Raw genomic sequence first — 25596 nt, forward strand, 5'->3', positions numbered from 1 at the left:
CTGTGCCCTCAAATATGCCTTTCTGAAGCTGTTGATACCAAGGGGATATTTGTGTGCACAAGTTTTTATATCTGATTGCTGGGAGATGAAAGATTTAAATATTGTTGTTCATAGATTTTTTAAACTACTGTTGCACATTGGAAATAGGGCTGTGCAATAAATACCAGTATTGAAATAACATCACAATATATATCGAGATATCGTGATATTTAGCTGGTGATATATTGTGATGTTGAAAACCAGATATCACCCAGCCCTAATTGGAAGTAGCTTCTTATTTGCAAGGTAATGAGTTGAGCAAAGCCTGGTCTATATGTACAGTACATGGAACAAGGTAGCTTGGTGGACCACTGAATGGCAACATGTATTTGGAAGCTTCCTGCATGTAGAAAGCTAGCACATCGGGGGGGGGAGTGGCTAGAATTTTCTCCCTGCTGGTACCAGTTTAGCGTTTGCTGCTGGTATGGCAACTGCTGTTTCTCCCTCTGGTAATGGATTTCCTGCTAGCTAGTGGGGTGCATACCCAAATTGTGCTACTGTGGTTTCATGTGACACTACAGGCAGAAACATGATACCCTGCTTTGGAATGCAGTTGCTTGCTGTGTAGTGGGAGGCAAATAAAATAAAATAAAATTATTGCTTCCACATTCATTTGGGTCACTTTGCAAGTTGTCTTTCCGTAGAAATGACTGGAAAAAAGCAGGTGCCTTTCAGCGTTTGAATGACACTACGGATTGCACTTTCTCTTTTTGTGGTCTAGGTGTGCCTGCCAGGAAGCTGCAGTGGGCATTAGTTTTGGCTTCTTCTGTACATTTCCAGAGCAAACCACACATGCTGCCATTCATAGGCAGGAAGATACTGCTTTCATTTCAGGCAGAGATTTAATCTGCAGCTTGAGAGGAATAACACATGAAATAGGCCCACACCCAGTTGAGATGGGAAGTGGGAGAACCTCAAAAACAACACATTCCTGTGCAGTTCAAATGTAGCCATTATCCTTTGAGTAGAAATGCAAGCCTTTTGCAAGAAACGAGGACTTGGGCGTTGGTGGGCTGAAGTAGGGGAAGAGAGTGTTTTGGATTTCAGTACTTTTTCTTTCTGTCTATCTTGAAAACAAGAAATGCCAAGTAGGGTGGAGAACCTTGTTTCTATTCTGAGAAGGCACCGAGGTGGCCTGGCTGGAAATCCAAACAGAACGCTCCTGGCAATTAAACCAGAGCAAGGAGGCTCTGGAAACAGAAAGGGCCTCTTGATGGTTAAACTGGTGTGCAAATGATATCATAGACTCCTTCTGTTTTAGAAGAACTGTAATTAGTTCTACCGGAAGCTAGAATTCAAAGGAATAGAGGAAAAAGCTGTTTTGTGGGAGGTCTGGCTTATTATCCTATTCATTCATTTATTCATTCATTTGCATTTATATCCCATTTTTCCTCCAAGGAGCTCAAGGTGGTATACATAGTTCTCCTCCTCATTAAATCCCCCCAACAACCCTCATGACTCCAGCAACTAACTGAAGGGCCACTGATCTTTCCCAGCTCTGACCTAGCACATTGTCAGCTGTGGCAGGCAGCAACTCTCCATGATCTTGGGCAGGAAGATGCTTTTCCTATCAGCTTCTATCTACACCAGGGATGGTGAATTGCCAGCCCTCAGGTTGGGTGCAATGAAGGCCCTGGGCCCTCCCCACACCACCTAAAATCTCCCTCCTTACCGCCTCTCTCCACACACACACACACACACACACACACACACACACACTGCCCTTAGAAGCAATAGAATTTGGTGGTGGGCATTTTCAAAGTGGGTTGCAGCTGGGAAGCATTGACTGTCTTCTCCCCAGCTGTGACCCCTCTTCTGAAAACTTCCTCTGCACCAGAATTAGGCTTGGGGAAAAACCTATTTATTGCATGAGAGAGTTTTAAATGTGAGTGCATGTGTATATGTATAGAATTAGTTGTAACTGGGATGTTTGTTTATTTTTTGCAATTATATCCCACCTTTTTCTCACCTGGAACTCAAGGTGACTTATGTGGTTCTCCCCCTCCTCGTTCAATCCTCACAGCAACCCTGTGAGGTAGGCTAGGCTGAGAGTGAGTGACTGGCCCAAGGACACCCAGCAAGCTTCAAGGCTGAGTGCAGACTTGAACCCCCTACTCCCAGGTCCAGCATTAACCACTGCACCACCACTGGCTTGGTGTGTGTGCTATGTAAAATTCAGTTCAAAAAAGAAAGCCTTGTTGAAGCCTAACTGTGTTTGCAGGAGAGGCGATCTTTCTGGAGAGAGTGCAGTGAGGGTGGTTGGCTGGAGGGCTAACTTTGCCTCCCCAGCTGAAGTCTGCAAGAAGGTCACCTCTCCCCTCTAGTTATTAGGCTTGGAAAAGCCAAAACACTCCCCACACCAAGCCTGATTGTGTTTAAGGTAACCCATTCCTCTGATCGTTGTTTAAGTGAAGCTGCTCATTGAGCTGAGACCTTCTGCATCTCTAAGCACATTCAAATATACATTGAACTGCAGAAAGGTGCTGCAAATATCCTATTATCTTATTTTCTGAGAATAACATTGCTTGCCAGTAAATAATGGGATGCAAAAGGCATGAATCCTTCATGGTTTTCTCAGTGTTTGGATTTTTCTTAAGTACTTCCCGTATTAAACTGACACAATAATATGTGAAACCAAGCTCCTTCAGTTTTTTGTTTTGTTAAAGCCCAGAAGCAGCTTTCCTTGGCTTCCGTTTCTTAAGGGATTTTCCCTTCCAGCTACATGGATGGCAGATGAATAACACTTCTCCCCCCTCCCCCACTTTATCCTCTATGGGAAACAGGCATTTTTGCTCATATTTCTGAGGGATTTGCGCCACTGTACACTGAAAACATTTCTCCCGCATTCTTTGAACAGTTGACTGCAGACTGGAACAAGTACGATGATCGCTTGATGAAAGCTGCCGAACGGGGCGACGTGGAGAAGATCTCGTCTGTCCTTGCCAAGAAGGGCGTAAACCCCACCAAACTCGATGTGGAAGGAAGATCTGCGTGAGTAGAAGTCGGGGTTTTGACCTCAGCTGCTCTGCCCACCTCCCACCAAGTTTGTAGCCCACCCACCCCTTGGAGGAGGGCTGCTTAGATGTGTCTTTTTGCCTTTGATCTTCCTGGCCCCTTCCAAATTTTTGAGAGGGGCACTGTTGTTTCTGTTGGCTCTTATCTGCCTAGTGCTTATTTCCTGTAAGCCTCCCTGAGCCTTGGAAAGGTGCCATAGAAATGTTTTAAATAAACAGAAAGCTGTTGGGACCTGCATCCTGCGGAAGAGCATTTTATGCTTCCACACATACAGGGCATGTTTGGATGTCATGCGAACTGTGTAAACATGTGGTTTAGTGGAGGGGAAACCTGGGGGCCCTCCAGATGTTACTGGACTGCAGCTCTGACCACCTCCTGTCTTGGGCCATGCTGGCTGGGGCTGATGGGAGCTGTAGTCCAACAGCAACTGGAAGGCACTATGAAAGCTGCTTGAGATGAATTGTTTTCCTTGACACAGTAATATGCAGCAGATCCAGAAGCAAGTAATTGGGTGGTCTCTGCCTGGTTGATTCAAAAAAATCTGTCTAGGTTGCAGGGTGTGTTTGTGGTTTGGTTCCAAACTTGCTCCAGACAAGAATAAAAGGCCTGGATTTTTCCCATGCGGTTTGTATTACTTGTGTGGTGTCTGTCCCACTCCCAGGTCCCTTTTTGTTTCACTCTCTGAACTCCTGTGTGCGCACATAATAAAAGGGGAGATATTTGTGGTAACTTCAGAAGCTTCTCAGTAGCCAATCCGGAGAAGGTTTGAATGGCAGTCTCAAGTTACTGCACAAAGCTGTTTTCTCTCTTAAATGGTAAGCGGTGAGGACATTTAATGCTAGGGTTATTCTGTGAGCCTTGTATTGGATGCTTGTATTGGAGTGACTCTGTCTGGGTGGTTGTAGGTCACAGCCTGCATACCCCCAAGAGTTTCCAAGATGAAAGCCAGAGGTCAGAGGCATTCAGGCACAGCTTCTCACTCTCTGGAACCAACATCCAGAAATGTGGCTTCTCAGCTTAGCCATGAGCTCACTAGTTGGTGTTGAGCAAGCCAGCACCTCAGCCCCTTTATTCTAATATGGAGATAACAATGGCCGGCTTCACGGGGCTGTTGTAAGGATTGCTGAGAATTACAGAAATCTCTGAGTTTGTGCATTCTCAGCAGACTGAAAAACAGAAATCCAGGGTTAACCTACATTCTATTTGGCTGCTCAAAGATTGCCTTTCCATTAGGGTTTACCTGTTGCACATTCTTCTTCCTCCTCCTCTTCTTCTTCATTCATTTTATGAATTGCTTTCTGTGAGGCATCCCAGAGCAATTTACAATATAGCATATATACAACAGTTATGTATATTAACACAGTTAAAGAAATTGCAACAATAAAAAGAACAGTTTAGAAATCACCCAGTTATAAATACAAACATTTTAAAACAACAGTACATACTTAAAACCAATTCAAATCCCAGATACAAACTGGGGTAAAGATTTTAGAAGGCTTGTTCTAAAAGATTGTTCTCCTGTTGGAAGATTTGAACTGCAGTCCTTTACTTTCTTAACCCAGGAGTAAATCCCATTAAATCCCAAAAAGTCCTAATTCAGACTAGACGTGTGTAGGATTGCACTACACATTGAGACCAAGACATCCAGAAACCCCTTGGATGAGTGTCCTTCTGGTGCTGCCAGATCCAGAGCTGTTCAGGATTTTATGGCCCCGACACGTTATTGGCCCTCGGGACATAGCAGGAGACGCTTCGTTTGGTTTTCTCTATGAGGCAGGAGGAGAATGGGGAGGTCTGGTTGTGGTGTGTGTGTGTGTTTAAAGAAGGCTTTTGCCATGGTAAGGCCATATCCTGTTGAGGTTTAAATTTCTGTCGGCCTCCTCTTGCTTCTCTGTAAGGGTGGTGTCCTATTAAATTGGTTCACCCCCAGAAGCTAATAGATCCCGAGGGCTCTAAGAGACCTTTCAGCTCACATTTACTTATCCCATTTATATTTATAGTTGTGTTTTAATGTTGTAACCTCCCTGGGATCATAGGATGAAGGGTGGAAAAGATAGATAGATAGCGGTGGTGGTGGTGATGATGATGATGATGATAATGATAATAATAATAATAATAATTTATTATATTTGCATCTCACCTTTCCTCCAATGAGGTGAAGGTGGTGTTCATAATTCTCTTATTCCACATTTTATCCTCATAACACCCCTGTGAGGCAGGTTAGGCTAAGAGTAAATTCAGTGCAAGAGTCTTTGGCTCACCCTGGGGCTTGAACCCCACAACCCTGAGATTAAGAGTCTCATGCTCTCCAGACTGAGCTAACTCCCAGCAGCCTATTTGTTGCATTTCTTTTTATTCTCTGCTGCAGGTGCTTTTCTGTGCTGCTTTTGTATTTTTATAGAGTTGGATTGCACTTCAACATTTTAATTGTAACCTTGTATATGTAAACATTACACAGACATTTTCCTGTTTTGCTTTGTTTAGGTTCCATGTTGTAGCTGCCAAAGGGAATCTTGATTGTCTGAATGCCATTCTTGTACACGGGGTTGACATTGTAGCTACTGATGCAGCAGGTATGAGTCCTTGTTTAAAATAAGAGGGTTGTCTCTCTGATAAGATCTTTCTAAAGAGAGATTGTAGAAGATGTTGGGCAAATGTTTTCATGTATTGCTCAAACTTGCTGAGTGAATATGGAAAGGGGTTGTTGTGAACTAGCTTCTTAGATGTGTATCAATGTCCCTGTTGGGTTCCCAGCCACCTTTTTGCCGATTACATCCCTGGGGTTGTCGTGAGGGTTTGCTGTTGGCAGCCATGGGGAAGTTGAGACATCATGGAAGGGTCTAAGCTGGGTCACTCTTCGATTGACTTAAAATACTCCATTGTCTTTCCATCCCTTATGAATTGATGTATAAAATACAGTAATTACATCATGGTCAGTATTTTAACTCAAGCTATGTGCAGCATGCGGGATGCGGGTGGCGCTGTGGGTTAAACCACAGAGCCTAGGACTTGCCGATCAGAAGGTTCGAATCCCCGCGACGGGGTGAGCTCCCGTTGCTCGGTCCCTGCTCCTGCCAACATAGCAGTTTGAAAGCACGTCAAAGTGCAAGTAGATAAATAGGTACCGCTCCGGCGGGAAGGTAAACGGCGTTTCTGTGCGCTGCTCCGGTTCACCAGAAGCGGCTTAGTCATGCTGGCCACATGACCCGGAAGCTGTACGTTGGCCAATAAAGCGAGATGAGCGCCGCAACCCCAGAGTCGGCCACGACTGGACCTAATGGTCAGGGGTCCCTTTACCTTTTTATGTTCAGCACACAACCCATCTCTGTGTGTATGGGTCTGTGGTAGACACTGAATGAAAGCTCTGCCATGTCTTTCATGATTCCATTTTGCATTTCCTTGTTACTTTGACCTCTCTAGGAAGGAACGGTCTGCACCTCGCTGCGAAATATGGACATGCACTCTGTCTGCAAAAATTGTTGCAGGTACTGTATGTTTGAGAAATTGTTTAAGTGTTGCTTGTAAAAGGCAGGGTAGGCGGTGAGGGGAAACCATGACAGCAAAGCTTTTTTCCTTTCTCTGTGTGTGTCGTCCCTTGAAATATTCCCATCACGTTATAGCTGCCGCTGTGTGGACACCTTTACCCAAATGTTGGTGCAGGAATGGCCAAAAATCTAATAAGGTTTTGATCACCCTGAACCTTGTTATTTTCAAATTGGGATGTTGAAGAAATCTGAAGAAACAAGCAGAAAACTGAGAGTCTTTGTGCTAGGATAGATATAAGCAGGTAATTCCTCTGTGTGTATGAAGCTTTCTGTTTCATAAAGATTTATGGGGAAGGATCCATAGCTTACAGCATACAGAAGCTCCCATGGTCATCACCTGACATCTCCTGGGAAAAGGCTGCTGTCTGAAACTCTGGAGAACCTCTCCCAGTCAGTGTAGGCTAGGCTCACAAAGCCAGATGTTCTTACATTGTCTCTCCCATCAGCTCCAGCCTGTTAATAGGAATGATGGGAATCTTAAGCATCAGAAGGGCAGCTAGTTGGAGAAAGCTGGTGTAGGCAATACTGTGCTGGGTGGATCAAGGTCTGACTCTATATAAGGAAGCTTCCTTTGTTATGCCTCCCAGATTATTAGGTTAGGTATGATATCTACAGTACAGCACAGCCACTATATGTTCTGACTCCTTTCTTTTAGTTATGTCTGGCCTCCTTAGGTAGATGGGATGTTTTATTTTAATAATATGAATGCATTTTAGATTCCCCCCCATTTTGTTTTATGCTGGTTTTAATGCATGTGTGATTTACTTATTGTTGTAAGTCACTCTGAGTTATTTTTGTTTTTTAAAAAACCCTAAAATAATAATAATAATAATAATAGATCTGCAAAGCTGAACAGCACATTTAACATTCTGGAGCTGAATCTTATTTAAATGTTTCTTGAAATATTTTCATCATGAGAGTGCTGCCACTATTAGGAACCCTTAACCATAAATGTTAGAATAAATAAATTACAGGTCTATTCCATATTCTTGGGACAGTGATTTGTTTTAGCTGCTTTTAAAGCTGAATTTTAAATGGTTGTAACCTGCCCTGTGGCCTGCTGGTGAAGGGCAGGTAATAAATTTAACAGCAACAACGATAATAATTAGTAGTAATAACAGTATTGATGAAATGTCTTTGGCTGTTCCCATAGTACAACTGCCCTACAGAAAATGTGGATCTTCAGGGTCGCACTGCTCTTCATGATGCAGGTAAGGGAGTTTCCTTCCTTTGGAGCAATTTCTCCTAACGCCTTGAGAAGGACCGTGTTTGGCAAGGCATATGAATAGCTGCTCAATTTCCACATGTGGCTGGGACAGCCTCTCCCAATTTGTTGTCTCGATGTTTTAGACTATGACTCCCATCAGCTCCAGCATCATATGACGCACACATCTGGACGCCCCCCAGATTGGGAAGGGCTGGCTGCAAACTTCTTATTTCAATATTTGTTTATTAAAGTTCTATACTGCCCCTTGTCCAAAGATCATAACGTTGTTCCCAACATAAAAATTCAAAATGAGAACACAAAATGCACGATAAAACAAAAACAATCCTATTACCCCTCCAGTGGTCGATGTTCCTCTTCCAGACTACCAGTTAGGAGAAGCTTTTAGGGAGAGACTAGGTTCTCTTCCACACTATCTCTGTGCCTCAGGCAACTGATAAAGGTGTAGTTGGGTTAGGTGAGCCACTAACAACACACAGGCTTTTCTTGCAGGGCTGGAGTTCAGGTGCAATGAGTAAAGCATGGAAGATAGTGGCATATTGGCCCTTTTTAATTGCTGTTCCCTGGTTGGACATTTGTCATTAGAACGGTTGTGGCTTCTAGATCTTAAAGGCGCAGCCATTCATAGAAATCTGACAATATATAAATAGCCCACCGGTAGCGAAGTGATCCATTTACTAATGATGTGATGTCCTTCTGTCTCCCAAAGCGATGTCAGATTGTTCATCCAGCATCCAGTTACTGTGTGACCATGGAGCCTTGGTGAATGCCAGAGATGCAGTAAGTATCATGCAGGCCCCTTTCAGGGTTCTTCCCCAGGATTGGTCAAGTTCATTTTAACCCCTCCTTTGTAATGTTTTCCTGCCCCTTCTCTCTAGGATGGGAGGACGCCTCTGGTGCTGGCCACTCAGATGTGCCGTCCAGCCATATGCCAACTTCTGCTCGACAGGGGCGCTGATGTCAATGCAAGAGACAAACAGAACCGGTAATGCATCCATTTAGCCCCCCGTGGGTGATGTGTCTGTATGCTTTCCAAAGAACACTCTCTGGGGATTCAAACAATGAAGCTGTTGGACACAAGCTTGGGGTGTGTTGATCCGAAGAGGTGGAATTTCTTCAAAGATAGCAATATTCTGACTGCTTCATTTATTTATTTACTAATACAGCATCATCAGTTTGACAATTGACAGATAACCTGACCTGGTTCAGATGTCACCGCAAACCATGGTTTATTATTACGTACATGAGCCTGGATGAATCTTGGACTTCGGTGCTCTTCCCGCATCCCTCTGTGGCCAAGGGGGAAGAGGTTTAAAGGTTCCATTCCTGGTTGGAACAAACCATAGTTTATCGTTGTGGTTCAGTGTAGAAAATGGTGGTTTGTTCAAACTACAGCTGCTTAAACAAGGATACCTCTGTCAACAAGCCACTGGTAAATAAATAGCAGACAGCATTTCAGGGAAAAAAAGCATCTCAAGTCTCAAACATGTTGTGAAAGAGAAGAAAAGAAAAATCTCATTGTGATCATTTGTGGGATGATCTACTGTAGGAGTATTAGACCAATGGAATGTGAGAGAGTTTTTGAGTTGATGGAAATTTTTCAGGTGCATTTTTCATCTTGTACTACTATTTATTACATGCATATACCACCTTTTCTTCCAAGGAGCTCAAGGTGGTGTACATGGTTCTCCACCTCCCCATTTAATTCTCACAACAACCCTGTGAGGTTGGAGAGGCTAAGAGATGGTTTCTGGCCCAAGGCCACCCAGTGAGCTTTGTGGCTGAGTGGCGATTCAAACTCTGGTCTCCAACCATTATGCCACACTGACTACACATTACCACATGCCTGGTTTGTTGTGTGAACTGTTTTATTGCGCCTGTTTGCATATTGGGAGCCCCTTTGCCTGCAGTTTTGCAGAGTTGGGGATATTAATGCAAGCGGATGAAAAGAAAAAGCATAGTGATTGTTCCACAGAGCCCACCATTGCATGTGCCATCTCCACAAGACTCCTCATGTTCCCATGTGGCTTCTTCTTCCATCCTCAGGACATCTCTGATGTTAGGCTGTGAATATGGCTGCAAGGATGCTGTGGAAGTTTTGCTCAAAAATGGTGCGGACGTCACTTTGGTGGATGCCCTTGGCCATGACTGCTCTTACTATGCAAGGATTGGTGATAGCGTTGAAATCTTGGCTCTGATAAAGGCTGCCATGGAGGAGTCCAACAAAGGTATGTTACCTTTCCTTGGAGTTGAGGAGCGGGTGGTTAAAAAGAAATGAGGAATATTTACCTCCTTGCATGTCTGGTTCCAGTTTGAGGCATGAGAAGTTGCTGTTAAGCCAGGAGTGGACAGCTTTTGACTTTTTATTTGTGATAGGCTGGAGACTGGCCTTTGGGACCTCTCTTTGTGACAGTCTGCACTCGATTGCTACCCATTGTTGGGGATCGTACTGTGACACCATGTGGTAGCTATGTTGAAATATCTGAAAGCCTGTCACATGGAGGTTGGAGCAAACTTGTTTTCTGCTGCTCTGAAGGATAGGGCCTGAACCAATGGATTGAAATTACAAGAAAGCAGATTCTGGCCAAACATTAGGAAGAACTTTCTGATAGTAAGAGCTGTTTGACAGTGGAACGGACTCCCTTGGAAAGAGTGTTGCATTTTGTCTAATCTTCTGCTTGGAATGTCTAAACAGAAAACAAATTATTCTTTTCTTTTTTTTTAGCAAGTTACGAAGTCATGAAGAAAGGACAGCCTCTTCTCAAGGTGAGGATTCTGCATATTTTCATATGTGTTGTTGCGAGTTCATTACCAAGATAGGTCCTGCCTACTTAATATTTATTCAGGGGGAGTTTCTGCTTTCTAGGAAAAGTCTTGCCTTATTGACCTCTCATCCATCCCTAATGATGCTAATTATAATAATATGATTTCACTTGTTAGTTGCTTGTTACCGGAAGGTCTCCAAGTGACTTAAATCACAATTAAAGGATAAATATGAATATATTACACCATGAAAACAGCACAAACCAATCCCTATAGCCACCAGAGAAAGCTTTGGCATCACACAAGTAGTAAAACAACTTCATCTTAGTCCATTAAAAGCCTGGGAAAGAAGATAAGTCTTTACTTGGTGCTGAAAAGATGTCAACGAAGGTGGCAGGCAGACCTTGCTGAGGAGAGCATTCCACAGATGGGGAGCCACAACTGAAAAGGCCCCCTCCTTTGTCATCACCCTCTGAGTCTCCTTCAGAGGCAGGACCTGGAGAAGGGCCTCAGGAAAAGATGTAAGCGTCTGGGTATGTTTGTCAGCCTCCTCAAAATGAGCAAGGCCTGCCATCTTCGCCACCTTCTGGGCTGCTGTTTGCCTCCAAGACTCGATAGCTTTCTGAGATTAATGTGACTGATGGATCTCTTACACTTCTGCTGCTTTTGCTAGCACAGTTCATACGCGTCTCTTACTTCCTCTGACAATTCCGTGTTTCAATGCTGCACAACAGGTGACCAACATGCTGCCAAAATGGAGTCAACCAAATGCCTTAGAGGACATGAGCTTCAAGACGCATCAGAAGGAACACCGGAATGTACAGGTGAAGGGAGAGATTTGTGCTTTGTGTGGGATGCTCTCAAGCGAGCAGGTTTTAGAAAATGCTGAAAGAAGTGTGGGATTCCAGCTTTTCAGGTTCTTTTCAAAGTTGCACAGGTGTGGCACAAAAGTTAAATGGGTGATAGGAACAAGTAAATGTAAATGAGCTGTGCTGGGATCCTCATGGGTGTCCCATTCAGAGCAGACTCATTGAACTCTCTGGCCCTGGCTAGCTTAGGTCCATTTCAGTGGGTCTCCTCTGAGCAAAACGTGGCTGTTTAGGTTCTTGTTTGCATAGTACAAATGCTCGCTTGGAGAAAATTAAGTGAGAATGTGAGATCTGGATGAGGACCCATTTTGGTGCTGTCTTATTTCTCCTTCTCCTCCTACCCTTCTCATGTTGTTTGTAGCTTTAACTGGGTGGTGCTAGTCTAGCCTTCCCCAACCTGGTTCCCTCAATATGTTTTGGACTACAACTCCCATCAGCCTGAGCCAGCACAGCCAGGGATGATGGGAATTAGTCCAAAATATCTAGAGGGCATTGGGTTCGGGAAGGCTGCTCTATGAAATATGAAGACATGCTTGGCATGGTCCATTACTGGTTACCATGATAGCTTTCCCCCTTTTTTTGTTTGGGTGTAAGAAATGCTGCCTGTTTTTGAGCTAAGCAGATCTGTCTGTGGTGTGTGGGCTGAGCAGTTCAGTGTCTGGCATATCCAAGTCAGAGGAAAAACACTTTAAGCATCTCTAAGAGCTGGTTTTTCAGCTGTTGACAGGCTGGAGATAAGCAGCGGTTTGAAGTGCTGATGGCCTCTTAAGTATGTGGATAAGGAAAGAGGGCTGTTACTGGCCACCTGCCATATTTAAGAAGGGTGCCCACTAGTGGTTGTTGTTAGGATTTACTTTGATTTGTCACATCCAGGGGTGGACAAATCCGTCAGTAGCAGTTGTCTCGTTCAGTTTGCATCATTTTCCACATTAGTTTATTAATTTTTTAAAAGTCTGCATGAGAGTTCATGTGTGTTTCTCTTAATATACAGATCTTTGCAAGCAATTCACCTTAATATAAAGCATCTTTGTAAGTTGTTTTCCCTAATATGCACTTTTCCGTATGCACTGATCAACTGGAGACTTTTCTTTCTTTAAAAAAATTATACACCACTTGATTGTAAAAAGAAAAAAACTTAAAAGTGGTTTGTAAAAAAGCTAAATCAATAAAATTATCAGTAAGAGGCATTAAGAAAAATTTTAGACTTTCAAAAAGTTCAAATAACAATAGACTAAAAACAGACAAAGTTGCACCAGCTTTCTAAACACCTGGCCTTGTGTATAAATGCTTTTAACAGGCACCGGAAAGATTACAGTGAAGGCACATAGCTGATGTCAATAGGCAGGGAGGTCCAACGTGTAGGTGCTGCCACACTTAAAGATGGAGTTTTTAAAAATGCAGAACGGGTGGCACCTGTAACATTGCCGGTTCTGCAGATCAAAGTGGTTGAGTGAGTTTATATGGGGTAAGGTGATCTTGCAAGTAAGCTTGTGTCACAGAATGCAGAGAAGTGTGTATTTCGGAGGATAGCTGTGTTTTTGGTTACCATAGTGGTTTGGGAGTGTGTGAATTTGGGAGGTGTGCATTAAAATCGGAATTGCTCCATTTCCCTAATTTTATCCATCTGTTGCTTTAATGCTGCAGGAGATAACTGATCTCAGTTTTAAAATGTCCTCTGTTTTAAGGAATTGGAAAGAGAGAATGAAGACTTGAAAGGCAGGCTAAGGGAGATCCAGCAGGAGCACCGGATTCTATTGGACAGAATCAATGGTCTGCAGCTGCAGCTGAACGAGGTAATGGAGGTTTGCAATGACAGCAGCTCAGAGGGCCCTTCCAGGGTGATCTGGTGTGTTTATGGGTTTATGGTGCATTTATTTGCCTTTATCCCCATTTTACAGACTGGGGTACTGAATGAGGTTGGCCAGGTTTCCTGCTGATAATGTTATGTAACAATATAAATCGAGATATGATTCCAATGGCTGTTTCTCTTCTTTGCAGGAGCAAATGGTTGCAGATGATCTCGAAAGCGAGGTAAAGAAAAAATCTTTCTTTTCCCCCACCCTAAACTTATTTGTTGACAAATCTGAACCTGAGGGAGAAAATTCTTCCATCTCTCTTAAACAACAACTGAACATTTGATTTGAAATGAAAAAGTAAGGAAGGGAACTTTGCTTTTGGGGTCAGTTCTGATAACGTGTTTGTCATCCACTGTACCCACTGTAAGATCTGCTCACACCACTCCCTAAAGCCAGGGCAAGAGTCATGGGGGCTAACCTTCCTTGCAGGCTGAATCCAGAAAGGAGGGTGTGCTTGTGTGCATGGATCAGATCTACAGGGGAAGGACTGCAGCTCAGGGGTAGAGCATCTGTCTTGGATGCAGAACATCCCAGGTTCACCTCTGACAGCATTTCCAGGTAGCATCGAGAGAGACTCCTGCTTGAAATCCAGGAGAGCAGCTGCTGTCGGTCAGTGTAGGCAGCACTGAGCTAGATGGACCAATGGTTTTCCTATATTACTCTATATAAAACAGCTTCCTATTTTTCTGTAAGCTATGGTAGGCTGGAAAGTGTCATGTTTCTGTCCTGCAGGATTTCCATATTCATATTTCTTAGTGCTTAAACATTACCAGTATGTTCCATGTTGATTTGTTGCTCACTTTCAGAAAGATGAGCTCAGGAGGCTGCTGACAGCAAAGGAGAAGCAGCAGGAAGAAAGTTCACGGATGCTTGAAGCTCTGAAGTCAAAGCTGAGATTCTATGAGGTACGTCGCCCTTTGGTGGGGAAGCCAGTTTCCGTTTCAAGCAGCCCTCCACTAAGTTAGCAGGAACTGGGAGTTGTGTTATTGGGTGACAAGGCTATAGTTACAGGGCTCAGTTCACTCTTGCACAGGTGTGCAGAGGAGGGCGACCAAGATGATTGAGGATTTGGAAACTAAGCCTTATGAGGAACGGTTGAAGGAGCTGGGTATGTTTAGCCTGGAGAAGAGAAGACAGAGAGGGGATATGTTGCCTATCTTCAAATATCTGGAGGTCTGTCGTGTGGAAGATAGAGCAAGATTGTTTTTTAAGGAGAAGTTGGGTGGCCATGAGTCATGCATGCTTTAGTTGAAATTTCTGCATTACAGGGGGTTGGACTAGATGACCCTCAGGATCCCTTCAAACTCTACAATTCTGTTATTCTGTGAAGGTATTAAGTATCATATGCATTTCAGGAAAGTTCTCTGTGGATTAAAGTAAAGGTAAAGGGACCCCTGACCATTAGGTCCAGTCGTAGCTGACTCTGGGGTTGCGGCGCTCATCTCACTTTATTGGCCGAGGGAGCCGGCGTACAGCTTCTGGGTCATGTGGCCAGCATGACTAAGCCGCTTCTGGCAAACCAGAGCAGCGCACGGAAACACCATTTACCTTCCCACCGGAGCGGTACCTATTTATCTACTTGCACTTTGATGTGCTTTCGAACTGCTAGGTGGGCAGGAGCTGGGACCGAGCAACAGGAGCTCACCCCGTTGCGGGGATTCGAACCGCCGACCTTCTGATCAGCAAGTCCTAGGCTCTGTGGTTTAACCCACAGCGCCACCCGGGTCCCACTATCTGTGGATTAAGACTATGAAAAAAAAAATTTTCCCCCATAGTCTCTGTGTATTAAGACTATGAAAAAAATAGTTTCATTCTGAAAACCTGAACCCTTGTGAACGGTTAATCCGTATCTCTCTGAACCAAAGTCTGTGTTTTGATTTCAGGGTGACCACGGGGGATCTGGAAACAGTTTTGGTAACAGTGAGTATTGCTGTTCCTTGATGCCTTGTTTAGAAAGGGAATCGAGTGCTAACATTGTGGAGTTTTGTGCCCTTCTATCTGCAGTTGTGGCAGTCAAGTGAAAGTGGGTAATTTGGGGACATACGGAAGCAGCAGGGCTATAAAGTTCGCTGACCATATCTGTTAATGTTGTAAGCTGCCCTGTGTGTAAATTACCTTGGGACATATGTCCCATTCATAAATTTAATAATAATGATAATCTAGAGCAGGAACTGAGAACCTCAGACCTAGGTATCGAATGTGGCTGTCCAGGCCTCTCTGCCTCGCCCACAGTGCTCTCCTTAGGCCACACCTTTTTGACCCAAGCCACACCCCTCCCTGGCACTTCTCTGCCTCCTCCTCAAGTGCTTTTGTCTGGCTGGGAGGTGACCTTGGGCTGAAAGAGATCCCCCACCTTGCCTTAGATCTTGTGCTTTCAGGACCAGAGAGATTTATAGTATTGAATGGCCCCAATCAGCCTGCTGCTCTGTGATCCTCCAGCCTCTGTGATTCCCTTGCCTCTCCATTCCCTTTCTATAGATGCTGCCCTGAGGCCTGGTTCCCTTGACCCTCAGCAGTGGGGGTGTCCCTGCTTTCTATGACATCCCAGCTGCTCAGCTCCTGGCTACAGGGCCTTGCAGGAAGCAGCTGTCTGTTTAACTTTTAATAATGCAGGTTCCACCTTCTAAACATATAGCAGATTTGTACTTTGTCAGGTTAGATTGAACAAGCTCTTTATTTTGTCTTTCTGTAGGGAAAGAAGATGTTTTGCTGAAGCAGGGTTCTACGTATTCTGCAGAACCACAGGTACTCCAATTTGTTGGCTCGTTCGTGCATTTGGGAATGCCACGTGGGCATCTGCAGTGTGGCTACTTTTCCTATGATGTTGAGCATGTTAAAATGCCATTGGTGCACCTGGTCACTGGGCCGTCTCTTGGGGCTCCACAATGCCGTCATGGTGTCCAGTTGCTCTGTGTCCCTTCTCCTGTGGGAGCCTTGCTGTGTACTGCACAGAAATGGAAGGTGTGGGCCAGCAACTGTCCTCTGGCAGAGCCAGCGAAATGAACTACAGGCTCATCCATTACTTGGATGTCACACTTATTTGGCTGGGAATCAGCGGAAAGCGGGAGGCTTGTTGCAATTGCCCCATTAGCAAGATAAATTGAGCTTCTGCCCTCAGCTTAGTAACTCGGTTACTGTGATCCGTGACAGATCCATTACACAGTCAAAATGTGTTAATGGAGCAGAGGAGGCCCTTAAGGATCTTCCTGGATGAGCCTATTGTCTGCTCCGTATCCCTAACGGTCAACTGGCAGTGACCCCTCAGTCTCTCTGCTCACTTACCTGAGATCTACTTACCTTTCAACTGGAGATGTTGGGGAATGGGCCTGGGGCCTTTCGTACACAAGACACATGTGCTCTGCCATTGAGCTGTAGGGAAGTTCTAATGCTGTACATCCGTGTTTCCCAAACGTGGGTCTCCAGCTGTTTTTGGACTACAACTCCCATCATCCCTAGCTCGCAACACCAGTGGTCAGGAATGATGGGAATTGTAGTCCAAAAACAGCTGGAGACCAATGTTTGGGAAATGCTGCTCTACATAAAAGCTAGTTAAAGAGGTGTGTGTGTGTGTGTGTGTGTGTGTGTGTGTGTGTGTTGGTAGAAGCCCCTCTCTGGAGTCTTAAGAAGTCCGTCTCCTTGTTTTCTAGCAGGCCCCTGCCTCAGCGCCAGCTGCCCTCCAGAGTAGATCCATGGTGAGGCCCCTGGAGCTCCTGAGCCCAAGCCTGTCTCCTGCTGCCTCCGAGGCGGAAGCTCTGAAACGGGAGCTGGGCAACCTGAGGAGCTGCTACGATGCGGCCCGAGGGGAGGTGAGCAGGCTGCAGCTGGAGCTCTCGCACAAGGCGGCAGAGTGCAAAGCGCTGGCAGCGGAGTGCGAGAGAACAAAGCAGGAGTCGGACCAGCAGATCAAGCAGCTGGAAGACGCCTTGAAGGACGTGCAGAAGAGGATGTTTGACTCGGAAGGGAAAGTGAAGCAGATGCAGACGCACTTCCTGGCCCTGAAGGACCACCTGACAAGCGAGGCGGCGGCCACCGGCAGCAAGGCAGTGGAGGAGCTGAAGGAGCAGCTGAAGGACACCAAGGCCAAGTACGAGGGGGCCTCGGCTGAGGTGGGCAAGCTGAGGAACCAGCTGAAGCAGAACGAGCTGTTGGTGGAGGAGTTCCGCAGGGATGAAGCCAGGCTGGTGGACGACAACAAGAAGCTGCAGAGGGAGCTGAGCATGTTGAAGGTGGAGCATGAGAAGCGGGAGAGGAGGGCCTGCGAGGCGGAGGGCCAGCTGAAGGAGGCGGCGGCCAAGCTGGCGGAGAAGCTCGAGAAAGTGAAGAGCTCACTCTCAGGTGAAGTGGAGGAAAAGGCGCGGAGGTTGGCAGAGGCGGAGGCGGAGCGGCAGAAGCTGCGCACGGAAGCTCAGGGGCTGAGGGCGGAGCTGGAGGGCCAGAGAGGCCAGTTTGCCCAGTATGTGAGGCCAGAGGAGCACAAGCAGCTGAAGGTCAGGTATGAGCAGAAGGCCAGGGAGCTGGAGCGAGTGCAGGCGGAGCTGAAGCACCAGAGCCAGGCCTGGCAGGCAGAGGCGGAAAAGGCCAAGGCAGGCCACAGCCTGCTGAAGCAGCAAGTGGAGGCCCTCCGGAGCGAGATGAAGAGCCAGTACGTGCCTTTGAAGATCAGTGAGGAGGTGAAGCGGGCGAGCGATGTCACGGTTGGGGAGCTGAACAAGAAGCTGGCGGAGAGCAGAGAGAAGTGTCAGAAGCACAGCGCAGAGGCAGAGAAGCTGCTGGCGGAAAACCTCCGCTTGAAGGAGACGGTTGGCCAGCTCCAGGCGGCTTACATCCCCCGGGAGAAGCACGAGAAGGAGATGAGAGCCTTGAAGCTAACCACGGCTGGCCTGGAGCGGCAACTCGCCGAGCTCAGCCAAAAGTACAGGGAGCAGCAAGCCAAGGCATCTGAGTTTGCGTCCAAAAATGCCACTCTTCAAGAGACCATGGAAGAGCAGTACGTGCCGGTGGCTACTCACGAGGAGGTCAAGGCAGGGCTGAACAGCACTCTTGAAAGGACGGGCCAAGAGCTGCTGGAGCTGAAGGACAAAATGGAAAGTGTCAAGCAAGAGTTTGTGAGGGTGAGCGATGAGAACGGGACCCTGAAGAGGAAGCTGCGAACGCTGCAAAGCCAAGTGCAAGGAGGCGAATACATAAACACACGGGAGCATGAAGCAAAAGTCGCCGCCCTCCAGAAAAACATTCAGGAGCTGCAGGAGAACGGTTCCGAAATGCAGGCAAAATACCAGGCGAAGCAAGAGGAGGTGGCCCAGTTGCATGCTGAGATCAAGGCCCAGAAGAAGGAGCTTGACATGATCCAGGAATGCATCAAGTCCAAATATGCCCCCCTTTCCAGTTTCGAAGAGAAGGAGCGCTGCTTCGAGGAGACGGCGAAAGAACTGAGGAGCCAGCTGCAGAAGGAGAGGGAGCAGCGCCGAGAGAGAGAGGAGGAAGGCAAGAAATGCAGCCAGGAGAACGAGAAGCTGAAGGCCAGGCTCCTGAGCGTCCAGAACGACTTGCAGCAGAACTATGTCCTGGCAGAGAAGTCACACGAAATGGAGCGGATGTTTGCCAGCAAGATGGACGGCCTCAACAAGCAGTTGTGCGAGCTGCAGCAGAAGTTTGCCGAGATCCAGTGCGAGAAGGAGCGGCTTCAGGAGGAGAGCGCCCGGCAACGCTCCGAGGCCCGCGAGGCAGAGAGCCGCCTCCACGGCCAGTATGTCCCACTGGAGCAGGTGGAAGCCCTGGAGAGGCAGCTCGGCCGCACCATCGAAGAGCTGAAAGGGGAGCTGAGCAGCAAGGAGGCCAGCTGCCAGCAGGAGGTGCAGAAATCCCAGGAGCTGCAGCAGGAGATGGCCGATCTCAAGGCCACCTCTGTGCCCCTAGCCGAGCACCTCCGCATCAAGGAGGGCTTGGAGAGGGAAGCATCCGCCGCGAAATCCGCCTTAAGAGAGAAGGAGGGAGAGAGCCAGGAGAGGGCAGAGAAGGTTGCCAAGCTGCAGTCTGAAATCCAGAGCGCCAAAGAAGCCCTGTGGGAGCTGGAGAGCCGGGAGGTGGTTGGGATGGCAGAGCACAAGATGGTGAAGAGCAAGCTGGAAGGGCAAGTAGGCAGCATGGCCGAGAAGCTGGCTGAGCTCAGCCGGAAGCTGGAGGCAGCCCAGCAAGCCAGGATGGAGGAGGCACCCACCAAGGACAAGAAGGAGCCCCTGCAGTCCAGGAACTTCAGCATTGAGCAGGAGATCAAGGACCAGAAGGAGAGGTGCGACAAGTCCCTGAGCACCATTGCGGAGCTGCAGAAAAGGATCCAGGAGTCCGCAAAGCAAGTGGAAGCCAAAGACAACAAGGTGAGTTGGGCAAGGGGGCGGACTCAGTAGGCTAAAGGCCGGCTGGCAGCATATAAGGCACAAAGCAGAGGATAAGGAATGCAGAGGGATCCTTGGTGGGAGAGGCAGCGCTTGGACTAGCTTCTGACATTAGCTGGGGGAGCAGGTAGGCCTGGAAGAACTGCTGCACTGCAGCCTTTGCCAGACTAGGCCTTCTGAGTATTTTGGACTGCAGCTCCCATCAGCCCCAGGCATGTATGGCCATGATGGGTGTTGTAGTCCAAAACATAATAAGGCTCCAGGCTAGTGAAGGTGGCCCTATAGTAGACGCAGACAACCTCCGAATCCTGCCCAAATCAACTTGGAAGCCAAATGCAGGCTGATTGGTTGAAGTGGGGGTGGGCTGCACCCTTTAAGCCACATTGGAAATGGATTCAGACATGATTTCCTTGCATGAGAGGCAGACCTGCAGAGCTGGTTCATCTGATGAGGTGCTGCCTGTGGCTTTCAGCTCATTGGGAATTCAAAACGGGCTTCTTTCCTGTTGGTTAGTTCAAAAGCCCATGTTTCAAATTACCCATATTTTAATTATTTTTGCCATCTTGCATTTCTCGTGTTGTGCACCAGCCTGTGTTCTGTGGGGAGGAAGGGCAGATTAATAATAATAATAACAGACGTAGTGAAGTTCTGAACTGCTTCATGCACAGCCACCTTCTTGCCACTCCATCTCAGACAAAACAATGTGTGTGCTGCGCTTTGACAACCCTGGTTTCCCTCCTTAATAGACCTTTGCAATGTGCATCCATGCACACCTTGTTTCCTTGCAAACTGGTGACTTGAATTTTGGGGACTTTGGGGTATCATAGCACATTGTTGTTGTCCCCCCCAGCCCCTAGCAAAGGGCCAGGGTTTTGGGGACCTTCCTGTTGCTTGCTTGGCTCTGCTCCAGGCAGGGCAGAATACAGGCTGGAAGCAAGCAGCTTTCAACTTCTTTTTTTGCTTTGATCACACAAGTGTAAGTCTGGGATGGGAAACATCTGTGGCTCTCCAGGTGCTGCTGGACTCCATCTCCCATCAGCCCCTGCATCCAGCACAGCCAGTGGTCAGGGATGTTGGGAGTTGTAGTCATCGAAATATTTGTCAGGCCACAAGCTCCCCATCCCTGTGGTAGATGTTGCTGAGGAACCGCAGAGGAAAGGCTTACGGTTTGAACTTTGGCAATGTCTCTCTTGAAGATAACTGAGCTACTTAATGATGTGGAGCGGCTAAAACAGGCCCTTAACGGTCTCTCTCAGCTTACGTACAACAGCGGCCTCCCCACAAAGCGACAGAGCCAGCAGGTCGAAGTGCTCCAGGCGCAGGTGAAAACCCTCCAGCAGCAGCTGGCCGTAAGTAGTGAACTGCAGCCATCAGGTGGTAGCTGAAACTTGTCTCATTGATCAGGGTTCTGGTGCTTGGGGGTGGGGGGAAGACAGCAGGACTGGGTGTGGTGACCATCCTTGAGCTGTGCTCTTGCATGATGCTGGCAAACAGTTTAAGGTCCAATAACCTTTGTTTCCAGTTTTTTAAAAAATGTTTTTTCTGTTCTTTGCGGTTGCAAAGCTAAGCTGGAAAGTGTGTGGGCAATTTTATTTATTATGCATTTACTTAGAATCTTTGTTCCTGACTCTTCAGCCTTACATAAAGTCAAAGCGAGACAGTCCCTACCTGCAGGCTTACTGTCTAAAAAATAAATGACACACAAGGGAAAAGGAACATGGAGGGAAGAGGAAAATAAAAACCCTGAACTCCAGCATCAGTTTCTGAACAGTTGTTCCTATAATGGCTGGCTGGCACAGTTCAGGGGCAGGAGGTGCTTGATGGAGCTGGGCAATCAGCAAAGCTCTCCCACGGCAGCAGTCTGAGGCAATGGGTGCCCCCAGATGACAGTTGAGGGGAGAGGAGGCCTGATAGAGCAGAACAGATGGCATGAGCTCTGCTTTCCAGCTCAATGCCTGGCATGGCGTCTTAGGAAATGAAGGGATTTTTGTTGGCCTTAGAAGTAGGGTGCCAGCATCCCTGTAATGCTGTGCCTCTCTCCAAGACTAGGAAATATGGGAAACTGCCTGATGGAGTCAGACCATCAGCCCACCTAGCCCAGTATTGTCTACACTGACTGGCAGCAGTGGCTCTCCAGGGTTTCAGGCAGGCAGTCTCTCCCACCCTTACCTGGAGATGCTGTTGCGATTGAGCTGGGGACCTTCTGCCTGCCGTAAACCACAGCCCTTCCCCAAGGGGGCTAGCGAAGCAGACTAAACTTTGAGAATGTAACTCTGGAGAATGACCAGGTGTGCTCTTTTATCCTAGGATGCTGAGAGGCAGCACCAGGAGGTCATCTCAATATATCGGACGCACCTTCTCAGTGCTGTTCAGGTACGTGTTCTGCTTTTGCTGCTGCCTGCTGTGTTGGGCGGTGATCTTTTCGCACCCTTTTTGACTGATGCCTGCTGAACCTGCCTTAGATAAATCTTCAAGGGAGGCAGCATGGAGGGTTGTGGGGCATGTTCCACAGCTTGCCTGTGTTGTTTGTTCCACCACAGTTTCTCTTACTCAATAGGAACAGCTTACTGGGGTTGGAGGGACATCTCTCGCTACCCTGCTTCCTTCTATGATCAGCCAGAGCCAGTGAATAGTTTAGGCCAGTGGTTCCCAAAGCTTTCGGGGCAAGCTCCTCCTTGGTTTCATAAACTCATGCCCAGTGCCCCCCTACCCTAGAAAAAGCATGATTCAGAATAGCAGTTTGCACAACTCACTAAGGAAGATAGTAACACAACAACAAAATTCAAAATGGTTTCAATTAATTGCACATTTATTCTAGTACCCATTAAAGCAGTTTAGTTTAGTTTAATTCAGTCGATAGTCCTTTACACCTCCAGCACCCCCCTAGGGAATCCCACTGCCCCCTGGGGGGGTGTGATACCACCCACCTTGGGATCTAGAGGTTTTGTCACTGCAACTGAAAAGTCACTGAAAAGTTCCAAGTCCTTCTGTGTTTTCTGCAGCTCTCCTCTTTGTTTTTCAGGGTCACATGGATGAAGACGTCCAAGCTGCCTTACTCCAGATCATCCGCATGCGGCAAGGGCTTGTTTGTTAGGGGTGGGGGTCGGGGTGGGAGGGGGGGGTCATGCTGTTCGTCTGAAGGTGCCTACAGCTGTGAAAGCATGCCTTCCTTCCTGCTTCGATCCAGAAAGCGAAAAAAGGGCTATATTTACACAGTCTCGATTTTTTAAACAAAGCAAAGGGGCTATTAATTGTTTGCCTACTAAACTTAGAATTTGAAAGGTGAAATGCCTGCGGTTTAGATATCTGGGTAGTCAAAATGATGACAAAAGCAAAGTTCTTCTGAATGTCGGATTGACAACGCAAATGTTATAAAACATCAGGAAAGAAAACCCCTCTTTGCTCTTTTCCTGTCCAAACAAAACCCACTCTCACTCGACTGCAAAGTGTGAACAAAAGTGGGGCCCCAAACCAAGTCAGTGTGGCCAAAATCTTGTAACTCTTCTTCTTTTCCGAATGGGTTTTACCCAGGGGCGATTTTTCGGGGGCTGTGTCAGGTTGACTGTATTTCTAGCCCAGTCAGGTGAAACAAGCGGTCAAGGAGGCTGCAAGGGCCACGCTCCGTATCGTTGCAGCTTGGCTGGCCAAGTTGCATCTTCTTAAATCATTTTAAGAAGGAGTTGTGCCTTTCTAGTGCTGTCTTCACGAGCAAAAAAATCCATCTCCTACAAACGTTTTTGCGTGTTTTTTATAAGAGATATTTTTTCACAGATTCTTTGTTACTGATTTACGCATAGTTTCAAGAGCAGCAGGGCTGAGGAAGACGTGAATGAACAGCTATTGCCTTATCTTGAATTGCAGCAGCCTCACATTTGTTTTAGAGAATTCTCCGTTTTGTTTTCAGAAGCAAAGGACATTTCCTGCAATTAAAAAAAGGCGTAGTGGTGTCAGGAAAAAAAAGAGAGAACTCAGAGCAAACACTTGCAAAAACAAGGAGACGAACACACGTGCCTCTTGCTTTTTAAGATGACCTTGTGATCCCATTTACTTTTTTACTCCAAGTGTATTTGGCCCAGCTGTCTTTTGCAAGCTGGGAGGGAGGGATCACTTGTTCTTACCAATGGCTGAGCTTGAAAAGGCTCATTGAACCTCGTGCCAAGGAAAGAGGCAGCCTCTCCTGGAAGGGTGACCACTGGTGGTTGCAGCTTCACATAGGAGCAAGCAAATCTTCCTTCATGTACTGGTTTCTCGGTGAAAATTGGGTGGCCCCTCCCCTTTGGCCTGGCAGCTAGCTGGCTAGCGTCACCTGTGTGTCTCGGAGTGGCTGCCAGCACCTCCCAACCAACCTTCCTAGGGAACAAGCTCATGAGAATCTCATGTTCTCATGCAATGATCCTTTTGGACATCCTCAGGTGCAAGATGATGTCCCTGGTGGGGGTTGTGCCTGAAGGAGCTTGTATTCATCCAGTCATGTATTCATCGTGGACTCATTGAAGTCAATGAACTCTGGTGGGTCTGCTCTGAGTATGACTTGGTTGGATTGAGCCCCTAGACCTTTTCTCCCTATATGCAAAAAGTGTCGATCACTCAATAAGCCTCCCCACGAGCTGGATTTGACTGACATTCAATTTCGTAGTGACTTCTTAAGATGCTTTCTTCCTTTTTAAATACTATTGTTTTGTAAATTTATGTACTATAAATCACTACGGTGGCTTTTATTTATGCCGGGAGAAGCGTAGGTAGGATGAGAGGTGTAACTCAGCTTAGTGTGTGTGTGTTTGTTTCTACAAATGAACACTACAAGGCTTGATAGTTTGTTTTAAGTAAATGTGCAATAATTCTGAAAGCAGAAACGTTAAATCCTGGGTTGCTGGAAGAAGAAACAGAAACTTTTGAAACAGAAAAAATATTTAAAAGGGGGTTGTTTTAGAGAAATTCCAGTTTGTCGGTTGTATTCTGCAGAGCTGGGAATAATCTCCAGGCAAACTTGCTTGCTGCTGGGAAACTGTTCAGGCAGAGCGCATTCGCTGTTGCTTACTCCCACAGGGTGGTGTCTCCTTCCTCCACCATTCCCACCTGACATCCATTCCTGGAGGCAGAGCTTGCTGCAGGTTGCCTTGCCTCTTGGTACATGTTGCACATGCTTGAGAAACCAGTGCCTCCAACCATGAAGCAAGCCAAGCCCAGTTGCCTTCACTTTCCAGAGTGGCAGATAGCAGGCACTTGACTCTCAACATCATTAATTGGCTTGCAAGCATGAGCCGCCCTTCCTAGGGGCAGAATTGTCTCCTTGTTGCAGAGCTGGCCGTCTCCACTGAGAGGCCAAAAGGGGCTTCTTATGTCCTGAACTCCCCAGAAGGGCTTGAACATTAACTGGGTAGCCTTGGGGCAGGACTTCAGAATCTGCAGAGGACATCAGTGAACACACCCTGCTGTTAACTACCAGTCACTGCCTCTTTCTGAAGAAGGGCCCTGGGGTGGGGGAACCCAGTTCACCAAGTGTTCTTCGTGCTCTTAGCAGCAGTATTTTCTTTACCAAAAACAACTGGACAGTAACTGATTGGTTTTGATATACTAATCCTGACAGTTTGGGTATTGTAACTCTCCTTTTTTCTGGGAGGCATTTTGTGTATTTTTATTCTCTCTCCCACACTACATATCAATAAAGTTTTATCTTCTGTGTTATTGTTGCTGAGTGTTTCCTGTCCCTCACTGAGACTATGGGCTGCTTGGGGGAAGCGAGTTTGACTGTGGATTTGGGAGAAGAATTGAAGAACCATAGAGCATTGGCATATGATGAGGAGGAGGAGATTTATTCTCTGCACTTCAGAGTGGCTTAAAATGAAATATTGAAACACCACAAAATATCCAACACATAAGAAGAGCCTACTG

The 25596-nt window shown here is 46.7% G+C and overlaps 1 protein-coding gene across 5 annotated transcripts in view; it reads left to right on the forward strand.

Annotated features, from left to right (window-relative positions):
* Positions 1-25389, forward strand: part of UACA (uveal autoantigen with coiled-coil domains and ankyrin repeats) — a 49481-nt gene extending 24092 nt beyond the window's left edge. For 3 of the 5 annotated variants that reach the window (XM_080982089.1, XM_080982091.1, XM_080982093.1), the window contains exons 2-19: positions 2897-3030; positions 5539-5627; positions 6475-6539; positions 7753-7810; positions 8534-8604; positions 8703-8809; positions 9871-10052; positions 10550-10590; positions 11322-11411; positions 13142-13249; positions 13455-13487; positions 14119-14217; positions 15196-15232; positions 16005-16057; positions 16960-19686; positions 20901-21053; positions 22012-22077; positions 22727-25389. In XM_080982089.1, the coding sequence (XP_080838215.1) occupies positions 2897-3030; positions 5539-5627; positions 6475-6539; positions 7753-7810; positions 8534-8604; positions 8703-8809; positions 9871-10052; positions 10550-10590; positions 11322-11411; positions 13142-13249; positions 13455-13487; positions 14119-14217; positions 15196-15232; positions 16005-16057; positions 16960-19686; positions 20901-21053; positions 22012-22077; positions 22727-22798 (4185 nt within the window). In that variant the 3' untranslated portion in view covers positions 22799-25389. The remainder of the gene's footprint in view (positions 1-2896; positions 3031-5538; positions 5628-6474; positions 6540-7752; positions 7811-8533; positions 8605-8702; positions 8810-9870; positions 10053-10549; positions 10591-11321; positions 11412-13141; positions 13250-13454; positions 13488-14118; positions 14218-15195; positions 15233-16004; positions 16058-16959; positions 19687-20900; positions 21054-22011; positions 22078-22726) is intronic. The other 2 variants (XM_080982092.1, XM_080982090.1) reach the window with 2 other exon arrangements.
* Positions 25390-25596: the final 207 nt, after the last annotated feature.

This window comes from Podarcis pityusensis, assembly GCF_964106645.2.
Source record: "Podarcis pityusensis genome assembly, chromosome: 14".
NCBI classification, from domain to species: Eukaryota; Metazoa; Chordata; class Lepidosauria; order Squamata; family Lacertidae; genus Podarcis; species Podarcis pityusensis.